The following is a 12212-nucleotide window of genomic DNA, read 5'->3' as shown; positions in this document are numbered from 1 at the left end:
ACCCATGGTGGACAGGTTTCAGATGAACTTCCAGATGAAGACAGACTAGGAAGTAGGCATGACGAACTACTTCTAAATATTTAGTCACTGAAAACCTTATCAATAGCAATTTTTAAACCTGTGTAAATCTAATTGTGCCTCTTTGGGATTGAAGTCACGGAGGCTTATTCTTGTTCTATGAATACATCTTGTGTAATTCAGCCCAGCACAAAAAAGTCAATAGTAATTAATGAAATTGTGAATCAACTTGAATCAGGTAATCTTTTTTTTTAGGAATTTGGGATTGTTTGTTAAAGGAAAATCTGAACCCTTTCTTAAGAAAGTGAAAGTGCCCTAGGCCAAAAGTCTGGAGAGACGAGTTTTAATCGCACACTGAGGAGGGGTAGCTGTGATTTTTAGATTCCTACAACAACAACAACCTGTTTTACCAATTGCAGCTTCCCGGAGTTTATAAAAAGAATAAAGTTCTTTCAAGGAATGCTAAACGTGGACTGGTCAAAGGTAAATAATAAGTTCTTTGGGTCCTGGCAGTAGAGCGGTTGCAGGGCAGCACCCCCGCTTAATTTATTCATGCATTTTGCCCAGCCAAGAGCACTTCAGTCGGCCCGCCTCTCACAGAGACGTGGCACGCTATGACGTCATCCCCGAATTTAAGCTTCTTAACTTTTTATTATGGATTGGGTGAAGGTTTACAGAGAAGATCATCGATTTTACATTCAGCAAATTATATAGTTCATTTCATGTCAGTGATTATAATCCTTCGCCACTTATCCCATTTTCTTCTCTCCAAATTAAAAAATCCCGCCCCTGGAGAGGGGAGGGGGCAAAGAGCAGAGGCCGAGGTGTGCGCTTGCGTACTGCGGTCGGCCAGTGGCGGTGTCGTGACTAGCTGGGAAAGTGAGGCAAGTCTGGAGCAGCCCAACAAACCGCGTGAGATTGCCCACAGAATTCTCCCGTGGTGAGTGAGGCACGCAGGGATAGCTGGCCAGGCCGTTGGAACTGGTTATCGTGAAGCCGTTTGAGTGGTGAGGAAGGACTCTAGGAACGCAGGGTGACCTCCAGGCATTCTTCGAGAACTCTGCGGACAGACGTTGGCGCTGTTGCTTTAGATCCTAGGTTAGGAAATGCTCAGGGAGAATTAAGTGCGTGTGTTGTTTGTTTCGAATTATTGGAGTGAGCAACCCAAGTTTGGACTTGTTGCATTTGAGGCGTCATTGGGACGTTCTCTTAACACATTTCTTGAGCACTTGCTATATACCCAGGGTCATGGTGTGGCGCTGTCGGATAAGCACTGGACTGTTAACCTCAAGTTTGGCAGTTCAAACCACCAGCCGCTCCTTGGGAACCCTATACTGACAGTCTCTCTGAGTCGGAATCGACTCGATGGCACGTAGCAGCAACATAATCACATATACCAGGAGTCCTTGGGTGGTGGAAACGGTTAAGCACTGTACTACTAACCTAAATATTGGCAGTTCACATCCATCCAGAGGCACCTTGAAAGAATGGAGTACAGTTGTACTCGGAAACATGGGGTCGCCGTGAGTCAGAATCCACGTGTGCAACTGGTTTGGTTTTTTGGTTTTAACTATGTGCCAAGTATTCATCAATAAGATGGTTTACACAGTGGCTGCCCCAATGGTCTTAAACAGCAATATTTGTGAGGATGGCTTGGCACCTGGCAGTGTTCCATTCTGTTGCACATAGGGTTGCTATGAGTCAGAATTATCATAATCTCCATATAAATGTTGTTGTTGTTAAATGTCATTGAGTGGGTTCCGACTCAGCGACCCTGTATGGGGTTTCCAAGGCTTTAAATCTTCACTGGAGCAGAGAACCTCATCTTCCTCCCACAGAGCAGTTGGCCGCTTGAATCACAGACATTGTAGTTCACAGATCAATGCTTATTATAGTAAACAAGATATTTTAAAAACCCCATATTGGTTACTATTTTTAGGAGTATTTATAAATCTCAAGCCTGTATAGGATTCTCAAGTACTAGGTAGGTTAACACAGAAATCTGAAGATTAAAGGATCCTTGGAGTTTAAAAACTAGTTGAAGAGTGATGTGTTCATGAATCAAATGATTTATAGATGTTTGTCAAATGTATTAGTGACCTGGTGTGTCACATCTTTAGATTTAGAAATGATGTTGAAGATGAAGTATATGTTGCAATATCATAAAAATAAGCAATATAATTGTCTCTGTTTGAATTTCTCAATGTTAGGTTTTAAAGATCATAAGCAAAAATATCTAATGAGAGAAGACGTGTCTTCTTTTAATACATTAATTTAAAATATAACATTTACTTAGTATCTTAAACTCTGTAGAATGGACATTTTTGTATAGTAGATAACAGTTGGCTTTCATGTCAGCTTGAGTTTAACTGTCAGCTAGCTCTACTATTTTGAGTAAGTGCGTAAGTCCTGAAGGCCCAGTACCCTTATCTATAGTTGTTGTTAAGTACCATTGAGTTGGTTGGACCCATAGCGACCCTGTATAGGGTTTCCAAGGAGCAGTTGATGAGTTTGAACCACTAACCTTAAGTTTCAAACAGACTTTGCAGTCCAGCACATTAGCCCACAGCGTTATCTGTAAAATGTGAGAAATAATAATATTTAATAGAATTAGGAAATTAAATGAGAGACTATATCTAAAGTACAACAGAATTTAGTACATAGCAACACTCACTGGGTTTGTTCTCATTTTCTCTGCTGGATGAAGTAAGCAAAGGGATTTTCCCCAAGTCAGATGTTGCCAGATTAAAACTTAATTTTAGCTTAATTCATTTAATTAATTTAGCTGAAACCAAGAATAAACTGAGTACTTACTTTTCTTTCTTATTAGAAGTTTCCATTTGATAAAAGAATAAAAGAATTTGAAAATTAGGTTACCTGTCAGTTAACCAGCTAGCATTTTCATTTTGCCACTAGATCAGTTTATCAGCTGTGGTATATATATTACGTTGTTTTCTTTAATCAAGCCACAGTAGAAAACTAAAATTAATGTACTTGAATTATTTGAGGCCAAAGAACATTTTGCCTCAGGTCATTTTCAACTGACTTGTTCCTATTAGCCAAAAAATCTAACTAAATTTAGTCTTCCTTTGTATAATTGCTTCAGGAGGCAAACTTTGACAGGAGGATGTATTGTTTTGGGATCTGAAAAATGTGATTTTTCCTTTCTTCATTTGAAAACACAAATGTGGTTCTTTTTTGTTTTTAAATTATTGAATATTTCAGTACTTTCTTATGATTTCATTTTTTTCTGTTTATAGGAATTATTTGGTGAAGAAATCTTGTGCGAGCACTTGGAAAATAGGGTGATGATTGTACAAAGAGTGGTGTTGAATTCCCGACCTGGTATGTGTCCGTGATGAATAAACAACTGTGAATCTTTGATGGTTATTAATGACAGTGGAGCAATATAAAATAATATGATGTCAGTGTGGTAAAATAAGGTGGTGGTGGTGGAGTGCTGTTGGATTGACTCCAACTCTTAGTGACCTTGTCTTGTATAGGGTTGCTGAAGCTGTAAACTTTTACGGGAACAAAAAGTTTCATCTTTCTCCCTCAGAGCAGTTGGTGAATTAGAACTGCTGACCTTGCGATTAGCAGCCCAACTCATAACCCACTATGCCACCAGGACCCCTGATAAATTAAGGTGGTAAGACACTGACATAGTATAGAGATGAGAAAAATTTTTTTAAACAATTTAGTTTTTTAAGTGAAAACTTATTAAAGCCATTTGTTGAAGAGATAATTGTTGTCAAGTGCCATTGAGTTGGTTTGGACACAGTGACTCTGTATAAGGTTTCCAAGAAGTAGCTGGTGGGTTTGAACTGCAACCATGTGGTTCCAATTGACCTTGCAGTCTAGAGCTTATCCTATAGCACCGTGTCAGGACTCCAGAAGAAAGCATAGGTATTCTCAAGTAAGAACATTTAAATCTGTGGGTTTTGCTTTTTCTTTATATTAGGTATCATTGATTTTTTTGTTTGTTTGTTTGTTTTTTGGTTTTTTTTAAAGCTTTTATTGTGAATTGAGTGAAAGTTTACAGGGCAGATCATCAGTTTGACATTCAACAAATCATTGCAATGCTTACAATCCCCTCCATGCACCATCAGCCAACAGTTGTTGTTGTTGTTAAGTGCCGTTGAGTCCGACCCATGGCAACCCTGTATAGGGTTTCCAAGGAGCAGGGGTTGGGTTTGAACCCCCTTCTTCTTTTGTTTCAACCACTTTTGCGGCTTGCCCCTTAGGCCCCCGTTGCCCTCCCGGGCTTCCGTTGTTTACCTTTATTACCCTTTGTTGTTGTTTGATGTACACATGCCACATTGAAAATGTATACACGTTTAAATGTCCAAAGGGCACTTTTTGCAAGCCAGCCTCCTGCCTGCAGGCACACTGCCTTCCACAGTCTATGGGCCTATAGTCCTCCGCTGCTCTGTCTCTCTGAGCCATTACCTGGCTCGGCTTCTATTCTGGTGTCACCGCTATTCTGGTTAGGACCCGTCACTCCTCTCATGCTCTTCCCTATTTTTTCCCCCACATGTTCTATCATTTTATTAGAAATGATTCCAAATGGGTTATGAAGAAACTTAGTGAGTTCGATGAGTTTTACAAAAACTCATATTGAAGATATGTTCACCAATAATCAATAAAATATCATCAGTACTATTATACTAGACAAAATGTTAGACTGATGCCAAAAGCAACATGCAATGTAAAAAAAAAAGTTAAAAATATAAAAGAAGACAATCTGCTGAGTATTAAAAACCACCTCAATAGGAACTCTTCGCAACCAGCACATAACTAATCAGCTATCAATTTCAAACCACACCAGCATTTAAGTTTGGCTGACAGAAGCCAGGAGGCAGTCATGGTGGGGAGAGCAGGAGGAGTTCCTCAGTGCAAGAGATTTGACTAGTGTTTTGGAGTATTTCCCTGGCTGCCACAGCGGTATTAGAAAATCTTTTTGGCGTGGGCTCAAAAAATATTCAAAATGAAAACTGTTGAATTGGCGTACATTTTACTGTGTATATTTCCAACAACAAAGTAAAATTTAGGGAAAAAATACATTAAATATCTTTTGGAACATAATATAGAGCTCAAACCTCAGTTCCATTTTTTTACAGAAATTACTTATTTTATGAAATTATAACAATTTTGTTTAAAAAAACAACAACATTCAAATGAATTTATTTAAAGATATCACATAGCTATATCCAGGGATTTAGGCTAAAAGGAAGTAAAGTTAGGAGGACACCTTTTCCCCCTAGTTAAGGAGAATTTCTTTGAAACCAAGCATATTGCTAAACAGCAACATTCCACTTGGTAAACAATAATTGACAAGAAAACAAGTTTAAACACTGTACTATTTTGCCTCAGACCAGTCCCGTGTACTGTTTAATAACCAAGATGCAAACTAATTCTGTTATAGCAAGCATGGACCAATTCTACCAAATATGTCCTTGGTTAGACTCCTGTTTCATTTAACGTTTTGAAAGCTCATTGACAGCCAGCCAGTCAAGTCCCTCATACAGACCAGTTCCTTGTGTAGCACAAGTGGCCTGAACATACTATATTCTGTTACAAAGAGATTGAAGACCTAAACTTATCTGTCATTTCACTGATGGCCGTAGCATTTAGCAAATCCTGTTTGTTTGCAAAAAGCAGCAATATTGCATCTTGCAACTCATCTTCCTGAAGCATGTTCTGCAGGACTTCTGCTCCTTCCTGAATTCTTTCATGATCATTGCTATCTACCATAAAAATAAGACATTGGGCGTTTTGGAAATAATGCTTCCAGAGAGGTCTAATTTTATCTTGACCACCAACATCCCATACTATGAAACATATGTTCTTATATTTTCCACATTAAAACCAATAGTAGGAATGGTGGTGACTATCTCTCCTAACTTCAGTTTATACTGAATTGTCGTCTTGCCAGCAACATCTGATCCAACCATCAGTATACACATCTGCTTCTTGCTGAAGAGGTGGGAGAAAAGAGAGGTGTTAGTGAGACCCTTAACAACTGTGTCACTTGTGATGGGCAGAAACAAAAGGGGCTTAGGGTATCCCCTGGCCTCCTTTCATACCTCCAGCAAATTGGGTGTTAGAAAGAGCTGAATATTAAAGATGGGCAGCAATGTTTGCTTGCCGGCGTATTGGATGAAAAGTTGGGACCTGCACAGAAATTAGCAGGATGAGGGCCTGAGGGCCTGTTATGCTACTGAAGCAGCAGCTCTGGCTCTGGAGGTATGGCTTTAGTACAGCCACATCATGTAGTGGCCACAGCCACTCTGGTCACAGCAACTCCGGCGGCAGCTCAGCCCCTCCAACGTGCTCATTCTCTTCCTTCTTGGTGGTCTTAGAGTCCTCTGTTCCTGAAATGACGGATTCACTGCTCTCCCCTTTTAGTTACACCTCTTCTACATTTACAGTTGTGACAATCACCATTAGTCCAGATAACAGTTACTCACAACTGAACCATAAAATCCTGTGCCTATCTTGGCAGACTCATCTGTACAAGAGGAAAATTATTCAGTCGGGATTCTATCTTACCCACCTCGTTCTGACCCTAAGTACCCCCATAGAAGCTTGTAAGCCAGCTGCTTCGTGCCTTTACAGCCCCCCATATTGATAGCTGAAGTCTAAGTGGCCTTCATTGATTCTTACAATTTTCTTTTTCATGTGAAAAGTACTGCTTTGTGCTACAGCTGACATCTAACCTAATCACAAGAAGCATCATGTACAAATAACCTGAGAGCGTTGGACCCATTTTTGTGCTCCAACCTTGGTTTTGCTGCTCACCTAGTATGTGACCTGGGGAAGTCACTTAACTTTTCTAAACCTTGTTTTTAATAAAGTGAAGATTTGTGTTCAGATCTTTATATTCTATTCTTACCTTAGAAAATGTGATGATTCTGTGAATAGAAAGTGATGACATTTTCATTGTTACACATTCTTTCTTTAAACTTCAAATTTTTCAAATTTCCTTATTTTTTAAGGCTTGTTATAACAAAAATATTAAACCATTAATAGAAATTGATTGAATTTATCTAATATATAATTTAGAAATCAGGGCAACATGTTTGACTGCTGCAGAATCTATTCTGACTCCAGGATCCTGAATAGGATTTTCGATGCTGTAGCACTGGACTGCTAACCGAAAGGTCAGCAGTTCAAATCCACCAGACACTCCTTGGAAACCCTTGAAAACTATACAGGATCTGTATGAGTTGGAACCAACTCAATCGCACTTAACAACAACAAACCTTTACACAAGCAGAAAGCCTCATCTTTTCCCAGTAGAACTGCTGTTAGCAGCTCACTGTTTTACCTACTACGTTATCAAAGCTCTTGTAACATTTCTGACTGTTCTTGTTGTTAAGTGCCATCAAGTCAGTTCTAACTTATAGCGTCCTTGTATAGGCTTAATGAGCAGCTGATGAGCTTGAACTGCCCACTTTGCAGTTCAAACCCACTGTGCAGTCCAACGCATTAACCCACAGTGCCACAACATTTCTGACTAGAGGGTCAAAACTGTTGCAAAGAAAGGTCTTTCAAAAATTCTTATGTCCTATCTTACTGCTTATACATTGCTTTGGAAAATGGGACAGATGAGTGTTTACATAATAACGTTGTTGCTGTGCTGTTGAAGTTGGTTCCAACTCACAGTGATCCTTTAGAGGGTTTCCGAGGAGCAGCTGGTGGCTGTGAACCACCATCCCTGTGACATTATGCTGCCGTACCATACCAGGACTCCTTACGTAACAACTGTTGTTGGAGTGGCTGGTGAGTTTGAACCCCAGACCTTGCTCATTCTAGGCACCATACCAAAGTTTGCTATAAAACAGGTTTCAAATCTGACCTTTGGAGTTTCTGTGCTACACATAGCTAATTCTTTTAAAGAGCACAGTGCCCAAGGCAAAAAGCTGAATTATTGTTGGACTTAAAGGTGACTTTTTGGAAACCAGTTTTTCAGGTTCAAGGTTATATCTCAGGGCAATAGCTCGAGTGGGTCAACTTGCATGGAATCCAGAAATCAGGATTTCATGAGAATTAAAAGCTTCACTCCTCAAACTTTATTTTTAAGATTTCTTTTTTATTACATTCATTTAGATTTCTTGCTGCTTAAAATGAGGACGTTTCCTTAACTATTTACTTTGGCTTACGTGATGTTTCTGCTACTTGTACATTTTAATAATCATAAACAAAGAGCTGGCTATGATTTTTTGATGTGGTGCTGTGGGTTTAATGCACTGGACTGCAAAGTTGGTTTGAACCACAAGGTTGGTAGTTCAAGCTCACCAGCCGCTCCTTGGAAACCCCATAAAGGGTCACTATGGGTCGGAACAGATTCAAAGGCACTTGACAGCAATAAAAACGATTTTGTAAATTCTCCTGTAATTTTAAAACTGATAAGATGATTTACCTGTAACTTTTTCAGTAAGAAAATTTGAGGTTATTAGCAATATTCCCTAAGAACCTTTTGGAAAAAAATCAAGAACAACTGGAACTACTTGAAGTATTTATGCTAAGTCAATTCTGTAGTTACAGAGAAATTACAAAATAATGTAGATTTACTCATGCCTGTAATAAAAGAGAGTGAATTCTAGAATGAACTTTATTATTAAAGAATAATGAAGACTTGTACAAGAAAGTTATTATTTTTATTTTACTTAATATTTTAGGAAAAAATGGTAATCCAGTGGCAGAGAATTTCTGCATGGAAGAGGTCAACTTACCAGATAACATCACGGAAGGACAAGTGCAAGTTAGAACTCTTTATCTTTCTGTGGATCCTTACATGGTAAGAATCAGAATTGTGTGACTTGGTTGAAAGATCATTTTATTTTTATATTGCTTGTATCTTTGCATCTCACATTTCATTGTGCATCGTGTGATTCATACATATTTGAGCAATTGTATCATACTTGTGAATAACATTTACTTTATTCACTGGTGTTATTAAGGAATGTTGTGGGAGGTATGTTTTCATAATAGTCCCTATGGCCTATGGTCAGTTACGTTCTTTCAAATGTCCTGATCAATTCCCAGTAAGTAAAGCTCAAAGAGGCACCAGAAGAGTTGTAGGATGACATAAAGAACATTGTACAGGAAGAAAGCAAAAGGTCATTGAGGGAAAAAACAACAAACAAAACAAAAAAGTCATTGAGAAGACAAGAGAGAAGGAAAACACCAAAGTGAGTATCAGAAGAGACTCTGAAACCTGCTCTCCAGTGTAGAGATGCTAAAGCAAGTGGAAGAAGTGAAGAGACAATAAGAGCTGAACAGAAAATTTCAAAGGTCAGCTCGAGGAGACTAAGTCAAATATAACAAAATGTGCAAAGGCCTGGAGTTAGAAAACCAAAAGGGAAGAACACACTCAGCATTTCTTAAGCTGAGGGAACTGAAGTAAAATTTCAAACTTTGACTTTCTTATTGAAGGATTCTCTGGGCAAATTATTGAATGATGCAGAAAGCATCAAAAAAAGATGGAAGGAATACACAGAGTCACTGTACCAAAAGGAAATGGTTCATATTCAAACTTCATTTCTCATACTTAGGACATATTGTCAGAAGGGACCAGTCACTGGAGAAGGATATCATGTTTGGTAAGGTGGAAGATCAGAGATAAAGAGGAAGACCCCCAGCGAGATGGATTGGCAAAGTGGCAGCATCAATGGGCTCAACCGTGGCAACAATTATGAGGTTGACCCAGGATCGAGCAGTGTTTTGTTCTGTTGTGCATAGGGTTGCTATGAGTTGGTACCGACTCGATGGCATCTAACAACAACAATGGGCAAATGACAAATGAAGAAGTAGCATATGATCAAGAGCCAATGATACTGAAGGAAGAAGTCCAAGGTGCTTTGAAGGAATTGGCAAAGAACAGGGCTCCAGGAAATGATGGAATAAAAATTGAAATCTTTCAAGAAAATGAGGCGACACAGGAGGCACTCACTCATCTATGCCAAGAAATTTGGAAGACAACTATCTGGCCGACTGATTGGAAGAGATCCATATTTGTGCCCATTCCAAAGAGAGGTGACCCAACATAATATGGAAATCATAGGACAATATCTTTGATATCTCATGTGAGTAAAGTTTTGCTAAAGGTAATACAGAAATGGCTACAATCATACATTGACAGAGAACTTCCAGAGGTTCAAGCTGAATTCCTAAGAGACCGTGGAATGAAGGATATCATTGCTGACATCAATGGATCTTGGCTGAAAGCAGAAAATATCAGAAAGGTGTTTACCTGTGCTTTATTGACTACACAAAGGCTTTCTATTGTGTGGATCTTGACAAGCTATGGACAACATTGTGAAGTATGAGTATTCCTGAACACTTAAACCGTGCTCGTGAGGAATCTGTACATGGACCAAGAAGCAGTTGTTCAAACAGAACATGGGAACACTGAATGGTTTCAAATTAAGAAAGGTGTGCAACAGGGTTGTATTCTTTCACCATACTTAGTCAACCTGTATGTTGAGCAAATCATTTGAGAAGCTGGGTTATATGAAGAAAAACGTGGCATCAGGATTGGAGGAAGACTCATTAACAACCTGCGATATGCTGATGATACAACTTTGCTTGCTGAAAGTGAAGAGGACTTAAAATATTTACTGATGAAAATCAAAGAGAATAGCCTTTGGTATGGATTGCATCTCAATGTAAAGAAAACAAAAATCCTCACCAGTGGGCCAATAAACAACATTCTTACCAACGGAGAAAAGATAGAAGTTGTCAAGGACTTCATTCTTCTTGGATTAATCATCAACACTCATGGAAGCAGCAGTCAAGAAATCAAACGATGTATTGCACTAGGCAAATCTGCTGCACAAGACCTTTTTAAAGCATTGAAGAGCAAAGATGTCAGCTTGAGGACTAAGGTACGCCTGACACAAACCATGGTATTTTTAATAACCTCATATGCATGTGAAAGCCTGACAGTGAATAAGGAAGACTGTAGAAGAACTGATGCATTTGAGTTATGGTGTTGGAGGAGAATAGTGAAAGTGCCATGGACTGCCAAAAGAACAGAATGATCTGTGTTGGAAGAAGTACATCCAGAGTGCTCCTTGGAGGCCAGGATGACCAAACTTCATCTCTCATACTTAGGACATATTGTCAGGAGGGACCAGTCACTAGAGAAGGATATCATGTTTGGTAAGGTGGAGGGTCAGAGATAAAGAGGAAGACCCCCAGCAAGATGGATTGGCAAAGTGGCAGCATCAGTGGGCTCAAGCGTGGCAACAATTATGAGGTTGGCCCAGGATCGAGCAGTGTTTCGTTCTGTTGTGCATAGGGTCACTATGAGTTGGTACCGACTTGATGGCACATAAGAACAACAATGGGCAAAATACTGAATAATGAAGAAAACATCAAAAGAAGATGAAAGGAATACCCTGAATCACTGTACCAAAAAGAAATAGTTGATGTTCAGCCATTTCAGGAGTTAGCATATGATCAAGAGCCATTGATCCTGAAGGAAGAAGTCCACAGTGCATTGAAATCATTGGCAAAGAACAATGGGAATTGATGGAGTACATATTGAAACTTTCAACAAAATTAAGCAGCACTGGAGGCACTCACTCATCTATGCCAAGAAATTTGGAAGACAACTACCTGACCAACTGACTGGAAGAGATCCGTATCTGTGCCCATTCCAAAGAGCAGTGACCCAACATAATGCAGAAATCATCGGACAATATCATTGATATCCCATGCTGGTAAAGTTTTGCTAAAGGTAATACAGAAACGGCTGCAATCATACATTGACCGAGAACTTCCAGAGGCTCAGGCTGGTTTCAGAAGAGGACATGGAACAAGGGATATCAGTGCTGATGCTGGTGGATCTTGGCTGAAAGCAGAGAATACCAGAAAGATGTTTACTTGTGCTTGATTGACTACACAGAGGCTTTCTATTGTGTGGTTCTTGACAAGCTATGGACAACATTGCGAAGTATGAATATTCTGAAACACTTAATTGTGCTCATGAGGAACCTGTTCATAGACCAAGAAGTAGTTGTTCGAATAGAACATGGGAACACTGAATGGTTTAAAATCAAGAAAGGTGTGTGACAGAATTTTATTCTTTGAGCATACTTATTCAACTTTGTATGCTGAGCAAATAATCCGAGAAGCTGGGTTATATGAAGAAAAACATGGCAACAGGATTGGAGGAAGACTCA

The 12212-nt window shown here is 39.3% G+C and overlaps 1 protein-coding gene and 1 pseudogene across 1 annotated transcript in view; one reads left to right on the top strand and one right to left on the bottom strand.

Moving 5' to 3' along the window:
- The first annotated feature begins 3282 nt into the window (after positions 1-3282).
- PTGR2 (prostaglandin reductase 2) overlaps positions 3283-12212 on the top strand; it is a 40039-nt gene continuing 31109 nt past the window's right edge. Inside the window, exons 1-2 of the mRNA XM_006865540.1 lie at positions 3283-3363; positions 8703-8821. Coding sequence (XP_006865602.1) covers positions 3327-3363; positions 8703-8821 — 156 coding nt within the window. The 5' untranslated portion in view covers positions 3283-3326. The remainder of the gene's footprint in view (positions 3364-8702; positions 8822-12212) is intronic.
- Positions 5496-6787, bottom strand: LOC102829719 (annotated as a pseudogene).

The sequence above is a fragment of the Chrysochloris asiatica genome, unplaced genomic scaffold (assembly GCF_000296735.1).
Source record: "Chrysochloris asiatica unplaced genomic scaffold, ChrAsi1.0 scaffold00079, whole genome shotgun sequence".
NCBI lineage: Eukaryota > Metazoa > Chordata > Mammalia > Afrosoricida > Chrysochloridae > Chrysochloris > Chrysochloris asiatica.
This window is presented reverse-complemented; position numbering and strand designations above follow the sequence as displayed.